A 16,294-nucleotide genomic window follows, 5' to 3' on the forward strand; every position below is an offset into this window, starting at 1 on the left:
AACCAAACCAAATCATTCATGTCTTGAGGATCCAGTGCTCAGGCAGGAATTTCAAATTACCTTATCAAACAGATTTGAAGTATTCAAGCTATCAGATGATGTAGATGCAGAAGAGAAGTCGTTATCAGCATCTATCCTAGAGTATACCACCCCCAATGTCCACCTATTTGCCATCGATCACTACTATGGATTTCAGATGAGCACCTGGATCTGGTAGATAAACGGAAATGAGTCAAGCATGTCAACTTCAAACAGTACCAGCAACTGAACAAAGAGGTTAGACGAAGATGAAGACAGAATGTGAAGCCTACTGGAATAGTGTTGCAGCTGATCTGGAAGAAGCAGCATCCAGATATGAGTACCGGACTCTATATCAGACCCTCAGAAGCCTGAGTAGTAAAATTAATCAATAAATGACAACATCAAGAAGGCAGATGGCGCTTTCGTGAGCTCGTGGGGTTTTTCCTCCTGTAAGCAGGCAAACCGGCCCTGAACACACACAGCTACAGTCATAGAATATACCGGGAGGCATAGGGCTCGTCATCTTATCCTTGGGATGGGTACAACTTGGAAAGGCTTAAGATAGCTCTGTAACAGGCCAGTAAGCCTAACACGTAGAAGGGAGAACAAAATGTTGGTTAAGGGACTGACTCGCCAAGTTTGGCAAACAGGTATCAAAAATGTGGGTATTATAAGAATATATAAGGTGAGGGGATTTAACAAGAGTGAAATAATCATGGTATATTCTACAATACATGGTACGAGCGAGTAATGGGTCATCCTTGGAAGATGAGTAACAGTGTGGCTGGTGAAAATTTGAGATTTGTCATGAAGGGTGAGCATAATATCTTGTTCACACTTGCCCTGTCGTGATTTTAAAGAAAAGAAGCATAACATGCATTATGTGTGACAGAATGGATACTAGAACTCTGAAGGCATCCAAATAATTATGCTAAGAACAGCAACAGTGAATTTCTACAAAAATGTGTGTTTTAATGGGTCATTAACATTTTTTTTTGTATTTCAGCAATAAGGCTAAATTTTATGCCCCCCCCCACCCCCAATGAAGTGTATTATTCAAAAGATCTTCCCTTTACCTACCAATGGTTACTTTTTTCCCTTAAAATCTATCTATTTCTAAAAAAAACTTCTATAAAGGTTCTGAATGTAACAGCAATATGAAAAACAATAAAAACAAGGATTTTTTTGACTTCCTTGTTTTTATTTTTATTTATGATACATTTTACAATTTATGCTATATCTTACAAATTATAAATTAAAAATAATAAAATAAAATAATTATTCATGGTTCAAACGGTTTCTTCTATGTACTGTATTCAATTATGAAAGCTCAGAATATATTGAATACCATTGCTACTACGAAATTTTAAAATGTTGATGAATGAAAAACTGACCTTGCTCCTCTGAAATCTGTCTTGGTATGAACGTTTTTTTTTTGTTTTTTTTTTTAATTTATATATCATAATAAACATGCTTCACTGATCTATAACAAGAGCATCTGGGAAACTATTGATATGTATATTTGAACCAGATGCTTTCAGTGAAATTGCTGAATGACCCAGGGAAGAGTTGGAGGGACTGTGCTGCATGGTTCCTGGAGGAAATTCATCATAAAACACTGACTTGTTAAGGTTCTGGCCAGGTCTTGCAGAAGGCCTAATTCCTAAGGGCACTTTAGCCACAGAATCCATCATTGTTTGGTCACTTTCTGTATAAAATGCAGATTTTCCCAAAGTGACTACTGGACCATCTGAACTAGAATTATGCTGCAAAATGGGAGACCCTATTTTTTTATCTTCCAATTCAAATTCATGTTGCTTTTGTTTAATATAACAGCTGGAACACAGATAACTGGTGGTTGCAGTACCATACATAGCGCATCCAGGGTTAACACAACGTGCTGCAGGCAGAGGGTCTTTGTTTTTGTTCTCTATTTCTAGTTTTTGTCTTAATTCCTTCTCTTTCAAAAATCTAACTCTTGCAGTGTTCAAATAGTTTCGGATCATTTCGCTCTGATATTCATGCCTTTTTTCAGTATGGAGTACAGCAGTAATGATGCAATTTGGAGTATTAAAAGTATTTTTAGCCAAATAATGCTTGGATGCTGTAGGAAGGCCACTTAAAGTTCTTCTAGATTTCAGACCATCATTTGTTTGTTTTGCTGTTTCTGATTCCCCTTTAAATGATCCAGCTCGTCGTGTAATATTACCTATATTTTTGAGCTTCTTGCTCATACTTTTACCAATACTTCCAAACTGTTTTGCTACAGTCTGAAGCTGGCGTGCTGCTTTACTTTTATGCTGCCCTCCACCTGTACACAGTATTCCTGTTTCAGAAAGGCTCTCATTGGATTCACAACTACTTACTGTTTTTTTGCCATTATCTACATGTCCATTTAGAGTCTCTGAATTCTCACTTGACTGACTCTGACTGGAATCTTGTCGTTCTACAGCTGGTAGAGACATTTCAATAATGTCAAGATACTCACTAAGAAGTGCCATCTTGTCACTATCTGTTAGATTCAATCTAGAAATCATCCATGGATCATTTTCATCATTATTCCACCTGATTTCTAATCCAGGATCAACAGCAAATTGCAAGGGTAAAAGCTTTCCTTCTGAATCAGTGAGGGGAATAACAGCTGGCAAAAAATTTAAAAAAATGAATTAATTAAATATATAATAATCAAATAATGCAATTTCATTTATGAGATTCTCTTCAAAACATTTATAAAACCACTTTGCAGTACACATATTAGTTTCAGATAACACACACATAATGGAATATCACTATACTGCTAAGGCAATTAAAGGAAACAATAGTTGAATCACTAAAACTACAAAGGAACTATACTGTTACATTACAAAGAAAACAAAAGCAAGTGATATGATTTGTTAATCCTTTTCTATCTGTAAACACATGCAAGTCATTTTTGAAACATACAGTAATAAGAAAATATTGTAATATCTGACATAACTATATGCTTTATGTTCATGGAGTTCATAATAACAGGTCAGCAATGCAAGTGAAAGCAGGTGAAAGATCACAGAAGGAAATGAAACTGCACGCAAAGTGCAAATTATCTGATAAATCAGTCAATCAACAACTACTCGGCAATGTTATCTCTAGATATGGAAAGATTTTTTTTTTCTTTAAAAAAAAAATAATAATAAAAAAAGCTCTTCATCTATTCCTATCTCTATCTCACTGTTTCAGAGTATATACTGGGTTTTCAACAGGAGACATGCAGAGAAAGAGGCCTTTATGATGTACCAGAAAACTCTAGACATGCTGCCTGGTTGGTTGAGTGGTTAGCATATCCACTCTCCAACCAAAAGGTTGCGGGTTTGAATCCCACCGTGGGCATGGATGTTTGTGATTGCTGTGGTGGTGGGTTAGTGTAGTTGTAGAGTAGGTGCCCTCCCTCGATGAGTCCCTTGGATTCCCTGGAGGGATCCCATAATAATAATAATAATAATAATAATAATATATATATACATACATACATACAGGTAACCCTTGCATAACATGGATGTTAGGTTCAACAGAAATGCTGCGTTATATAAATCACATTATGCGAGACTCAGATCACATACAAAAAGTAGGGTTATGTTCCAAAATCGTTTTTTTTTTTTTTTTGAATTATATAAACAACGACATATCCAACAAAAAAATATTTTTATTTAATTCAGGTAATTCATGTCAGTTAAGAAAATAAACTATGATACAAATTCATAGTATAAAATTATAAAAATTATAAAAATTACAAATCGTAATTAAGCTTCATTCCACGTAATGCATAAATGTTTTAGGCAAAATAAAAATAAGTGCATATTTTAATCTTTCATAGCACGAGGATTTGAGGATCGGTTAATAAACATTAGTTTTGTCATGTAATCACCTGATGCATTGCTACAAAACAGTAGAGTAATTCTGTCTTTGGAAACTTTGAATCCAGGAGCTGATCTTTCTTTTTTCGAAATATAGGTGCGTTTTGGCATACACGCACGGACAGAGAAATTAGCACACCTGGAAGAAAATATGGTACAACGGTGAAACGAAGCAAATAGCTAGAGTGCAGAGTGGTATGCAAATGATCCAAGTTTGGTGCGATTGCACATGCCCACACACCCTGCGGTGGTGCTGCAAGCATGAACCGGCAGCCTTATAAAGCCGCCGTGTAGTCGATAGCCGATTAAAGCGAAAAGCACTGGCCGACACAAGCTAGAGTACAGAGTGACAATAATGCCTGGTAGATGCCAGAGACTTCGATTTAAGCAACTTACGGACTTTGACGGAGGCATGATCATCGACCTGAACACCGGAGGGTGGTCAGTGCGCTGTATAGGCGTGCACATGAACCGTTCTGACCATACCGTCCGACAGTGTTGGGAGCTGTGGACACGTTCTGGCACTGCCACACAGCAGAGTGGCACTGGTCGGATCAGGAGGACCAATGCTAGAGAGGATCGACGGATCGTGCGGCAAGCACGGAGGGATCCCACAGCGACCAGGTCCACTATACAGGCAGATGTAGGGGCTCCTGTGTGCCCACGAACCATTTCCCAATGCCTCGCGGAGGTGAATCTACGATCCCAGTGCCCCTTACATGTGCTCCCATTAACACCGCAACATTGCCGACTCTGTTTGCAGTTGTGCCAGGCGAGAGTGATGTGGAACGCCACAGACTGGCGACGTGTGGTCTTCAGTGATGAATGGCACTTCATCTTGGGGACAGATGATCATCATGTCCAGGTGTGGAGGACCCCTGGTCAAGGACACAATCCCGACCTTGCTATCGAGTGTGCCACACCTCCCACACTACAGGCATTATGGTCTGGGAAGCCATAGCCTGATAGCCGATCACCCCTCGTAGTGGTACGTGGCGCATTGACAGGGCAGCGGTATGTGGACGACATCCTACGGCCCCATGTTCTCCCATTCCTGGCCGGGATACCAGGAGCGCTATACTAGCAGGATAATGCCCTTCCGGACACAGCTTGGGTTGCCCAGGCCTGCCTACGTCGTGTACAGACACTTCTATGGCCTGCCCGCTCCCTGGACTTGTCCCCTATCGAGCATGTTTGGGAGCAGCTGAAACACCATGCCACAATATCTGGGATTTGGAGCACAGCGTCTAACACGTGTGGGCCAGTCTCCTGCAGGAGAACATCAAGCGTCTGTTCGCCACCATGCCGGACCGTAGTGCAGCATGTAACGCTGCACGAGGTGGTGCAACACGCTATTGATGATGACCGGATTGCATACCACAGATCCCTTTGTAATTGTCCTTCAGCTCTGTTTTTGCCATCATGTGCATCACTCACCTGTATCATTACACCAATAAAATTTCAGTTGAATCTTATGCTTCCTTCTTAGTGCGCTAATTTCTTTGTCCGTGTGTGTATTTTTCCAATATAACCCGGATTCATCAGCATTGAACACCTGGTCTGCATTATAAATGTTTATAAACTTGGAGAGTTTTTTTGTTTAATAAGATTTCCATCCCAAGGAATTTTCTTTTGAGTGCATCTTCTTTCCAAATCATTAGCGATTTCTTAATTTTTCTCTTCGAAAATTGCATACATGAGCAACGAGCTTTGCACTTACCGTTGACCCAGCAATAAACACTTTCTCAGATTTTATGTTCATTGTGTTGATTGTTTGAATTGTTGATTCATTTAAATTCAAAGTCCTTACAACAACTGGTTTTTCTCCATTTTTCAACCGATCCATAATTATAATTTTTTTTTCTTTGAGACGAATTTTCTTTTCAATATTCATTTTTTCCCTTTCAATGCAATTTGTGGCCATTACTATAAAAATAATTTTTTTACATAAAAAAGCATTACATATTATGTATGTAACTCACCAGAAAATAAAGTGCTCAGCTTGAGATAACACACTTATGATTTTTAATGCGCTTTCCTGGCAGAAAACGAAGATAATTTTCAACAATAAATACTTTATACGGTATATAATTGACGTACATGTGTGCTAAAGGGTGTTTCCCCAAATATAAATTCACTACTTATAACTATCTGAATGACATGGGCAGACACAAATTTAAAGAAGATAAAATTTGATTTTTAAGTCGTGCAGTGAAAAATATATGAAAAGATAAAAGATTACTACAATTTCTAGACTGTGTTTTTGTCAAAGCCGCGTTGTATAGTACCGCGTTGAACAAGGGTTATACAATTTGTAGACCACATTGTATAAGTAGCGCATTATATGAGGGTTACCTGTATATATTTTTTTAACAAAAGAGCTTTGATCTGACTGAGGAATAGCAATGGCATGATATTTGTATTCTGCATGCAAATATCATTTCTTTTTGTATGTTAAAAAGTTTATAATAATGGAATTTTTTTTTAATTATATTAGTAATATTAAAACATTTTTTTTTAATATTACTGTTCATTTCAAGATGAAAAGGTGAACTACATAATTATAAATCTCTGATGTCATTTTCAGTATATAGTAATGATAAAAAGGAATTACTAAAGGAAGAGCCACAGGGCTTCATTTTGGCGATGTAAAATTACATAGGAAAAGTGGATATTAAAGATCCAATATTATTTCAAAGCTGAATGTCTGTTTTATTTTTATTTTTTTAAAGTTTACCTTTTATTTTTTTTTGAGGTTTGACTTGCCTGACAACTGTTTTGAACTGGTTGGTTCTCTTAAGAGACCAGACAGAAACCTTAAGGGAGCAAAAGCTCTTATTCAGTGAGAGTTTCTGCCTGGTCCCTGAAGAAAACCAACAGTTCAAAACAGCTGTCAGGCAAGTGAAATCTTAAATAATGCACTAATAAAAGACGAAACATACAGGTGTTTGGACAGTAGATACTGAGAATGTATTCTTGTAAATTCTATGGTAAAATTTTATGAAACTTTCATGCGTTTCTACAAGCATTTAGCTTTGAAATATGTTGGATCTTTAATATCTACTTTTTCTATGTGATGATAAAAAGGAGTGCTAGATGAGATGTGGAGAAAGATTGGCTAGTGTAAGATTTTCTTTTTTAATTAGCAATATTATTATTCCTGACACCTCCAATAATTTAATTAGCAATATTGTGAAATTTTTGTTAGATATTTATGACATAAATTATTAGTTTATTAGATTTAGTTTTAATTGTGTTTAGTGTTTAATTTAGCGTGAATTTTTATAAGCTTATTTTTATACATTATTATAGTACTAATAATGGAGACAAAACTAACCTGAACAATGGAAGGCAAGATGTCACTGTTCAGGAAGTTAATGAAATTTATTATGCAGGGCTTTGTAATATGCAGCATGTGCATGTAATACATTATTCAATGTCAATTTGGCGGTTTGTGGATGATAAGGAAAGAAGGGGACGGAGAGAGAGTGAGCCAAAAGTGTTATGTGAGTCAAGTGGACATTGGACATGTTCTTGTCAGTAAAAGGGAGATAACTATGTGGTGAATTTTTGTGAAAAAGGAATGAAAATGTGTGTTGAAGAGAATGAAGAAAGGAATACATACAGAAATAAGTGAAAGTGAATGAAGAATGAATGATGGACATGTAAGTTGGAAGAGCGTGTTTTAATATGAAAGAAGTGATGAAAGATTAGGAGAATAGCAATTTGTTTCGCTTATTTGTTTTAATAAGCGAAACAGTGCACTTACACCATCTTTCACAGCATAAAGCATAGCTAGTGTATTTGATGAGAGTATGATGAAACTGTACTTTCCTAAAGATATTAGTGATGCTCTTGGTTTTCAAAAAAGGACAAGTAAAACAGTTAATAATTTTAGTAGGAACAAATGACTGAAACAGTAGAAAGTATAAAAGACAATAGAATACGAAAGTTACTGAAAGAATTAAAAAATAAGAGTAGGATAGTAAAATCTGTAAGTCTTCTGACAAGATATGATAGGAGTGAATTGAGATGGAGGTCAGGGCAGTGATTGCAAATGAGTCAATGCATAGCTTGTGTGTAGATCTTACAATAGTGAGATCCCAATAAATTTTTATGGTATTCAAATACCAATTTTTTGGTACTCATTTAAAAATTAGTTTATGATTTATTCAGAAAAAGGTTACAAAAGGTAGTAGACATCATTATTATTATTATTATTTAGGCCTCCATGGAGTCAAAAGACTCATTGTGGGAGGTCCTTCCTAAGAACATAAAGTCTGTCAAGACTCATCGAGGAGAGGCCCCCCCCCCAAGAAACAAAGTCTATCATACCACTCCTTAAACTCATTGACCGTTCTCACTCTCACCACTCCATCAGGCAATGCATTCCACGGTTCAACCACCCTCCACGCAAAGAAACCACTCCTCACCCTCTTGCTCACAGTTTCCTTTCGTAACTTCCAGGGATGGCCTCTTGTCATCACTCCTTCCCGCTGATCAACCAAGCGAAAGAACTCCCCAGTGTCAACCCTGTAACCACCTCTCAACAATTTAAAAGTCTCAATCATATCACCTCTCCTCCTTCTATCCACCAAACTCTGCAGTCCACATTCTCTCAGCCGATCCTCATAACTATCCTTGTACAGTCCTGAAACCATCTTTGTCATCCGTCTTTGTATCCTTTCCACAGTTAATTTATCCCCGTCAAATCCTGGGAACGAAATCTGAGAACAATAGTCCAAGTGTGGTCTGATCAGAGACTTATACAACGGAATGATAACCCTCTTATCTCTGCAGGTCAGTGTCCTTCTCATAATTGCAGCAATCCTCTGTGTTACCTTCACCACCTTTGCAATATGTGCCCTAAACTTCAGGTTTCTATCAATCATCAACCCCAGATCTCTTGTCTCCCCTATTTCCTCCAGTATAACTCCTCCCATAGAGTATGCAGCATCCCATCGATGTTTCCCAAACCTCAAGACTTTACATTTTGCTGCATTAAACTGACACCCCCATTCATTTGCCCATCTATCTAGCTTATTCAAATCCTCTTGCAAGGCTACCACATCTGCACTATTACTAATAATCCTTCCAAGCTTTGCATCATCCGCAAACAACTGAATATCCCCTTGCAATCCACTGGCAATGTCATTGATATAAAGGTTAAACAATATAGGTCCTAGTACTGAGCCCCTGTGGGACCCCACCCCACTTGTAACCCTCTGCCTCCTTGAAACTGCTCCACCATACACAACTCTCTGATACCTATCAGACAGCCAATCCTGAATCCAGTTGACCATCTAACATCCAGACCCATGTGCTTCAACTTAAATATCAGCTTATCATGTGGCACCCTGTCAAATGCCTTTGCTAAGTCTAAGAAAATTGCAGTATATGCCTTTCCCCCATCTAATGTTCTTGTAACTTTATTATAAAAGGCTAGCATATTGCTAAAACAAGAGCACCCTTTCACAAATCCATGTTGACTCTCACAGATAACATTACTCTCATGCCCAGTGCTGTATACGGTTCCTCACTACTTTCCCCAAGATCTTAACAACTACTGATGACACACAGACTGGTCTATAATTAGACACCTCCAGTCTGTTACCGCCCTTATGCAATGGCACTATCTTACCTTCCTTCCATTCCCTGGGCACCTTTGCCGAAGCCAGACTTTCATTGAAAAGCCAGGTTAAAGGCACTGTCAGTTCCCTAGCACATTCTCTCAAAACTCGTGGTGAAATACCATCCAGTCCAAAAGCTTTATTGACATCCAGAGTTCTCAGTATCTGAAACGCACTCTCCTCTTGTACCTCTAAACCTTGAACTTGCCCTATCCCTCTAGCATTAAAACTGACTCCTCCAGGATGAAATACTCCAATAAAGTGGTCATTGAACAATTCCACTATGTCCTCTGCATCAGTCACTCTATTCCCATTTTTATCCCACAATATCATTCTTCCACAGTCATTTCTCCTCCTACTGGCCACATAGCTCAAAAATTCCCTAGGATTTTCTTTGGATCTTAGGGCCAATCTCCTCTCATATTCAAGTTTCGCTTTCCTTATCACACTAGTCACTCTTCTGGCCTGTGTCTTATATTCTTCACGCATCCTCTCTTCACCTGTCTCCTTATATCTCTTCCATAGCCTCTTTTTCACACAAATCCTGTTTAATATTGTTTGTCATCCACTTTACTCCAAACTGTGTCCTCTTCTTCACTCGTGGTATACAACTTACCATTATTGCTAACAAATATTCTTTCACAATTTCCCACGCACTAACGATATCCCGGCCTTCCAATTCTTCCCTCCATGAAACTTCCCCAAGTTGACATCTAAGACTATTATAATCACCTGCATTATAATTCCACATAAGTTCCCATCTCTTTGAAACTCCTGCATGTCTATTCATTTTCCAAGTCAAAACCATATGGTCACTCTCTCCAACTGGTGGGAGAGATGTCAACTCAGTTATTATCAACTCTTCTGATGCTATAACCAAATCCAAAACTCTTGAACCTCTTGTTCTCTCTGTCACATGTTGCCTAAGACATTTGTCCCTCGAGAATTCTAGAAATTCCATTCCCCTATTGCTACATGCATCTTCCTTACAATTGGCCCCAAGTTCCCGGCGTCCCTTAAATGGGACAGGGGTGCGAAGAATCTCCGGGCTCAAAATGGTGTCCACTTTTAAAATTGCAACTTGGAATGTCAGAACTCTGTATGAAGCTGGCAAATTAAGAAATGCCACAAGAGAAATGAAGAGGCTGGGCATCCGGATTTTGGGCATATGCGAGACAAAATGGCCAGGATCTGGAAAGTGTCAACAAGATAATACGACAATCTATTACTCTGGGAATAATGAGAACAAACATCGACATGTGTAGCTGTAATAGTAGATGAAGAAATCAATAAATCAGTAATAAATTGGATTCCATTTTCTGAAAGGATAATGCTGTTACAACTTAAGGAAAAACCGTTAACATAAATATCATCCAAGCTTATGCACCCACATCTGACAAAAGTGAAGAAGATGCTGAAGAGTTTTATGAACACCTAAAAGAGATTAAAAACCTAACAAAGAAACATGATATAAACATAGTGATGGGTGACTTCAATGCAAAAGTGGGAAGAGGGAGTGATGGAAAATTGTTGGCGAACATGACTTAGGCACCAGAAACGACAGAGGAGATCACCTAGTCCAGTTCTGTCAGGAAGAAGATCTAACAATAGCAAATACCTGGTTTAAACTTCCACCCAGAAGACTGTACACTTGGAAATCACCTCAAGATAACCAACATAACATGGTCAGAAATCAAATTGATTATATACTGATAAATAAAAGATTCCACAGTAGTATAAAGAGTGCAAAGACTTATCCTGGAGCAGATATCTCATCAGACCACAATCTCATAGTTGCAGAAGTACGTCTTAGATTAAAATCAGCTAAAAAATCACAAAAGAAGAAAAAGAAAATTGATGTAGAAAAACTGAAAGACCAGAACATAAATAAAAGTGCCAAGACATAGCTTAACCTGCGATTACAACAGATTAACATAGAAGAAAATAAAAGTGCGGAATCTCTTTGGAATAGCTTAAAGAATGCCATCGTAACAACAAGTATTGAAGAAGTAGGTTATGTGAATAATATAAAACAACAGGAATGGATGACAGATGAGATTCTTTCTCTTATTGATACAAGAAGAATGTACAAAAACAAAGACCTTGCCAGGTATACAGAAACACATAACATCATCAAGAAAAAAATAAAAGAAGCCAAGGAAAATTGGATGAAAAATTTAGGTACTGAAATTGAACTGCTTCAGAAGAAACATGATAATTTCAAACTGTATAAGATAATCAACGAAATTCCTGGAAAACTGAGGAAAAAGCAAATAGTGTCTCTAAGAGACGGAAAAATAGTTCTAGAAGAAGAGAATAAAGCACAGATTTGGATAAAATATGTAACAGAACTTTTCAATGATACTAGACAGAAGCCTATAAATATAAAAGATAACATTCAAAGACCAGCAATCATGAAATATGAAATAGAGAATGCTATACGAACAAGTAAAACAGGAAAAGCCAGTGGACCAGATGGTGTGCAAACAGAATTTTTAAAATTAATAGAACCAGATAACATCAAACTTCTTGAAAAGCTATTTAATAAAATACATGAAAGTGATGAAGTTCCATCAGATTGGCTCAAATCTACATTTATCACTGTCCCAAAGAAACCCAAAACGAATTCCTGTGGTGACTTCCGACTTATTAGTCTAATGAGCCAAACATTAAAAATATTTTTGAAAGTAATTCGGAATCGTATTTACAGAAAAAGTGAAGAAACTCTAAGTGACACACAATTCGGCTTTCGGAATGGTTTTGGTACTAGAGAGGCCCTTTTCTGTACCCAAATATTGATACAAAAATGCATAGAAAAACAGAAATCTGTCTTTATGTGTTTCATAGATTTTGAAAAAGCATTCGACAAAGTCAGACACACTAACTTAATAGAAGTCCTTCAACAAATAAGGCTAGACGAACAAGACATAAGACTAATAACAAATCTGTATTGGAATCAGTCAGCTACCGTTCAATTAGACAACATTACCACCAGTGATATTAACATCAAAAGAGGAGTGAGACAAGGATGTGTGCTCTCACCACTCCTGTTCAACATATATGCAGAGGTAATCTTTAAAAAAGCATTGGAAGAATGTTCAGAGGGAATCACAATAAATGGAAAGATTGTTAACAACCTTCGATATGCAGATGACACCGTGCTAATTGCAGATAATATTATGGATCTCCAAAAACTCATTGACAGAGTATACATAGAAAGTCAAAGAATGGGAATAAATATAAACATCAAAAAGACAAAATACATGATCATCAGCAAACATCCAGCCTCATCAATGAAACTGACACTCAATGGGAAAAATATTGATCAAGTGTCAAGATATAAATATCTTGGTTGCTGGCTTAACGAATGGTGGGATCCAGAAATAGATATAAAGACAAGGATTGAAGTTGCACGGCAGTCCTTCATGAAAATGAGAACACTATTCTGCAATAAAGACCTAAACATGGAAGTCAGATGCCAAATGCTGAAATGCTACGTGTGGTCTATTTTGCTCTATGGAGTTGAAACATGGACATTGAAGGTGACAACCATCAAGAAAATCGAAGCCTTTGAGATATGGCTATACAGAAGAATGCTAAAGATATCATGGACAGAAAAAATTACCAATGAAGATGTCTTAAAATCCATTGGCAAAGCTAAACATCTTGTACAAATAATCAAGAAACGAAATCAAGAAAATTTGTACAAGAAACATCTTGTACAAATAATCAAGATATGATGTTGAATAATATCAACTATTATTCAACATCATATCTTGGCCACATCATGAGAAACAGCAAATACCAACTTCTACAAACTATTTTGATAGGAAGAATTGGCAAAGGAACTAGAGGAAGAAAAAGAATATCATGGTTTGACAACATCACGACGTGGTGTTGTCAAACCAACTGCTCAGATTAGCACAAGAGCGCAGTTTGTTTGCCAAGATGGTCGCTGACCTTTGATAGAAGATAGCACAATAAGAAGAAGAAGTAGTTAAAATCTCCCATAATAATCATTCTTCTTGCACTTGCCAAACTTAGCTGTCTAAACATCTCCTGGTCCCCATCCGCTGTGCTTCTGGGTCTGTAGCAACACCCCACTAAATATCCTGTCTTGACTACCTCTACCTCACACCATATGCTCTCAAAATCATTTGTCTCACTTCCTTCCAAAGCCTCCACTCTTAGAGGACATAAGTCATCACTTATCATAAGCAGTACCCCACCACCACGCTTTCCCCTCCTATCCTGACGAAAAATGCTATACTCAGCGACTTCTATTCCTGTTATTATATCCCCTTCTGTCAATCATGTCTCAGTGATCCCAATAATTTTTGGTCAGGCTGATGCTATCTGCTCCAGCAATTCCTCTCCCTTATTCCAGATACTCCTGGCATTAGTATAAAGCATATAAATGTAATTGTTTCTATACCCAGCATTATCCCTTCTAGACTCCACTGGGCTTGGTGTTACCTGACATCGTCTCCCTTCTCCCAAATATTCATTCCCACAAGAGGCCACCCCTGCTATCATCCTCCCTGGGACACTGACTCATTCAGAACAGCAATCTCTCCAGATGCCTACGTCCTTCCTCATTCAAACGTAAGCGGTCTCTTGCATACAATTCCTCTCTTTCCTCAAACGCACTCCAAGCATCCACATATACCAGTCCTGTCTTGTCACACATTCTCACTATTATGCCATTCAATATCACCACTCTTCTGCTCAGCTCATCATTATCATACCTAAGCAACACGCACACTATTTTTCCTCTCTCCGTCTTCTTCCGTACAGCCTCAAGCAAAAATCTCTTATCTCTCACTGCCCGACTTGCATTACCACTCAAGTCATTTATTCCTACCATCACAATCATCTCATCCACCCTTTCACCTCTCTTAATTGCCATAGCCACCCTTTCTATTGTTCCTCCTGGCAAACACTCCTCACGCATCCTATCTTGAACACCACGGATCATTGAGTCGGCATACATTATACCTCTTACCATTTCCTTTCTCCTCTTCTTTCATTCCCATAGGTCTCTCTCATTCCCTCTCCTCTACTGCTATTCTCTCTTCTAGCATTCCCATACCTCTCTCCTACTGTTTCCATTCTCTCCTCTTCTAGCACTTCCATATCCCTCTCTCATTCTGTCTCTCCTACTGTTTCCATCCTCTCGTCTTCTAGTATTCCCATACCTCTCTTTCATTCCAACTCTCCTACTGTTTCCATTCTCTCCTCTTCTAGCACTTCCATATCTCTTTCTCATTCCGTCTCTCCTACTGTTTCCATCCTCTCGTCTGCTAGCATTCCCATACTTCTCTCTCATTCCCTCTCTTCTACTGTTTCCATTCTCTTGTCTGCTAGCATTCCCATACCTCTCACTCATACTCCCAAAATTCTCTCTCTCCCCTACTCTGATTCGCCTTGCATTTATCTCTTCCATTCTCCTAATCTTATCTTTCATACTTCTGCTCTCATTCACAAGATATTCCACCTCCTCTTACAGCTCATCTATCTCCCTCTGCAGGTCAGTCACTCTTAATCTAAATTCACTCTCCCAAACAAAACCATCTCCTAAACTTTCACAGTTACTCACACCTTCCACACTATCAACTATTATTTTCTCATTCATATATATATTTTTTTCATTCTCTCCTATCACACTACTTGTCTTCCTACATTCATTCCCTGTTCCTGGAGCAACAAGGTCAGATATCGATATTTCTAATGCATTTATTTCCTCCAACTGCCTGCATTTGCACACATATGCTCTCTGCTCTCTTTCACAAGCCACATATCCAATTCCCGAGATGCATACATGCCGCAAGTACTGCATGCCACAAAGTCCCTTATGATATTGCTTATAATAGAGTTCTTAAATGGCGGAGGACTTGGCAATATGCCACTTGCGACTGCAGCTGAATCCGCCATCATTCCTTACTGCCGAGTAGCGTAATCTTTAATAATTATTCAATTAATAAATTCCGTTAAATAAATAAAGTACAAACAATTACAAGCAAAACAAAACATTTAAGTACATTAAATATAATAAAATAAAATGAAATATAACTAAATACAGTAATGAAAACTTAGCTTCGTTTTGTCTTCCACCGTTATGCATTCGATTCCAACGGTACCAAAATATATTATATCGCGACAGCAACTAACTTCCAAAAAACAACCACTGAAGTACACTCGTATTCAGAGAAACAATTTAGCACTCAAAAATGTAGAAAAACAGGGGAAAAACAGACTATTCACCGATTAAAAATCACTTTCTTCTGCACAGCTCAAATTCACCGCCACATGCTATGGCGACGCTAGCGCCACTATCCCTCACCACATCACACCACATCAGAAAGTAATAAATGATATTTAAATAATATAAATGTTCACTCCACGGGGAATTTTGTGGATGCTTGTGCACTGGAAAATATGTCAATTTTCCAGTGCACAAGTCAGTTTTAAGCAATGTAGAATTGCTTAAAACTTGAAGAGAAACAAACAGGCAAATGTGGTCCCTGCCTTTCTAGACATAATTTGCATAGCAACTGATGGTTCAGTTATGACTAAATTTGGTAAGCTAACTGATGCCAAAAATAGCAGCTTTGTTTGGTCACTTAGCAATAATAAACATGCTTAATAAGTCAACAGTAAATGAAGAAAAATCTGAATTTAATAATTTCATAGAATATGATAATAATGAGGGTGGTGCAATTTATAGAAAATAGTCTAACAAGTATACTGTTT

At 37.8% G+C, this 16,294-nt stretch overlaps 1 protein-coding gene across 1 annotated transcript in view; it reads right to left on the reverse strand.

Annotated features, from left to right (window-relative positions):
* Positions 1–1,496: 1,496 nt before the first annotated feature.
* The window catches only part of LOC150098254 (OTU domain-containing protein 7B-like), a 235,979-nt gene continuing 221,181 nt past the window's right edge, over positions 1,497–16,294 (reverse strand). The window contains exon 11 of the mRNA XM_090406289.1: positions 1,497–2,662. Coding sequence (XP_090262415.1) covers positions 1,497–2,662 — 1,166 coding nt within the window. The remainder of the gene's footprint in view (positions 2,663–16,294) is intronic.

This window comes from Typopeltis vanoorti, chromosome 16 (assembly GCF_054136105.1).
Source record: "Typopeltis vanoorti isolate ZY-2024b chromosome 16, IOZ_Tvanoo_1.0, whole genome shotgun sequence".
In the NCBI taxonomy this organism is placed as follows: Eukaryota; Metazoa; Arthropoda; class Arachnida; order Uropygi; family Thelyphonidae; genus Typopeltis; species Typopeltis vanoorti.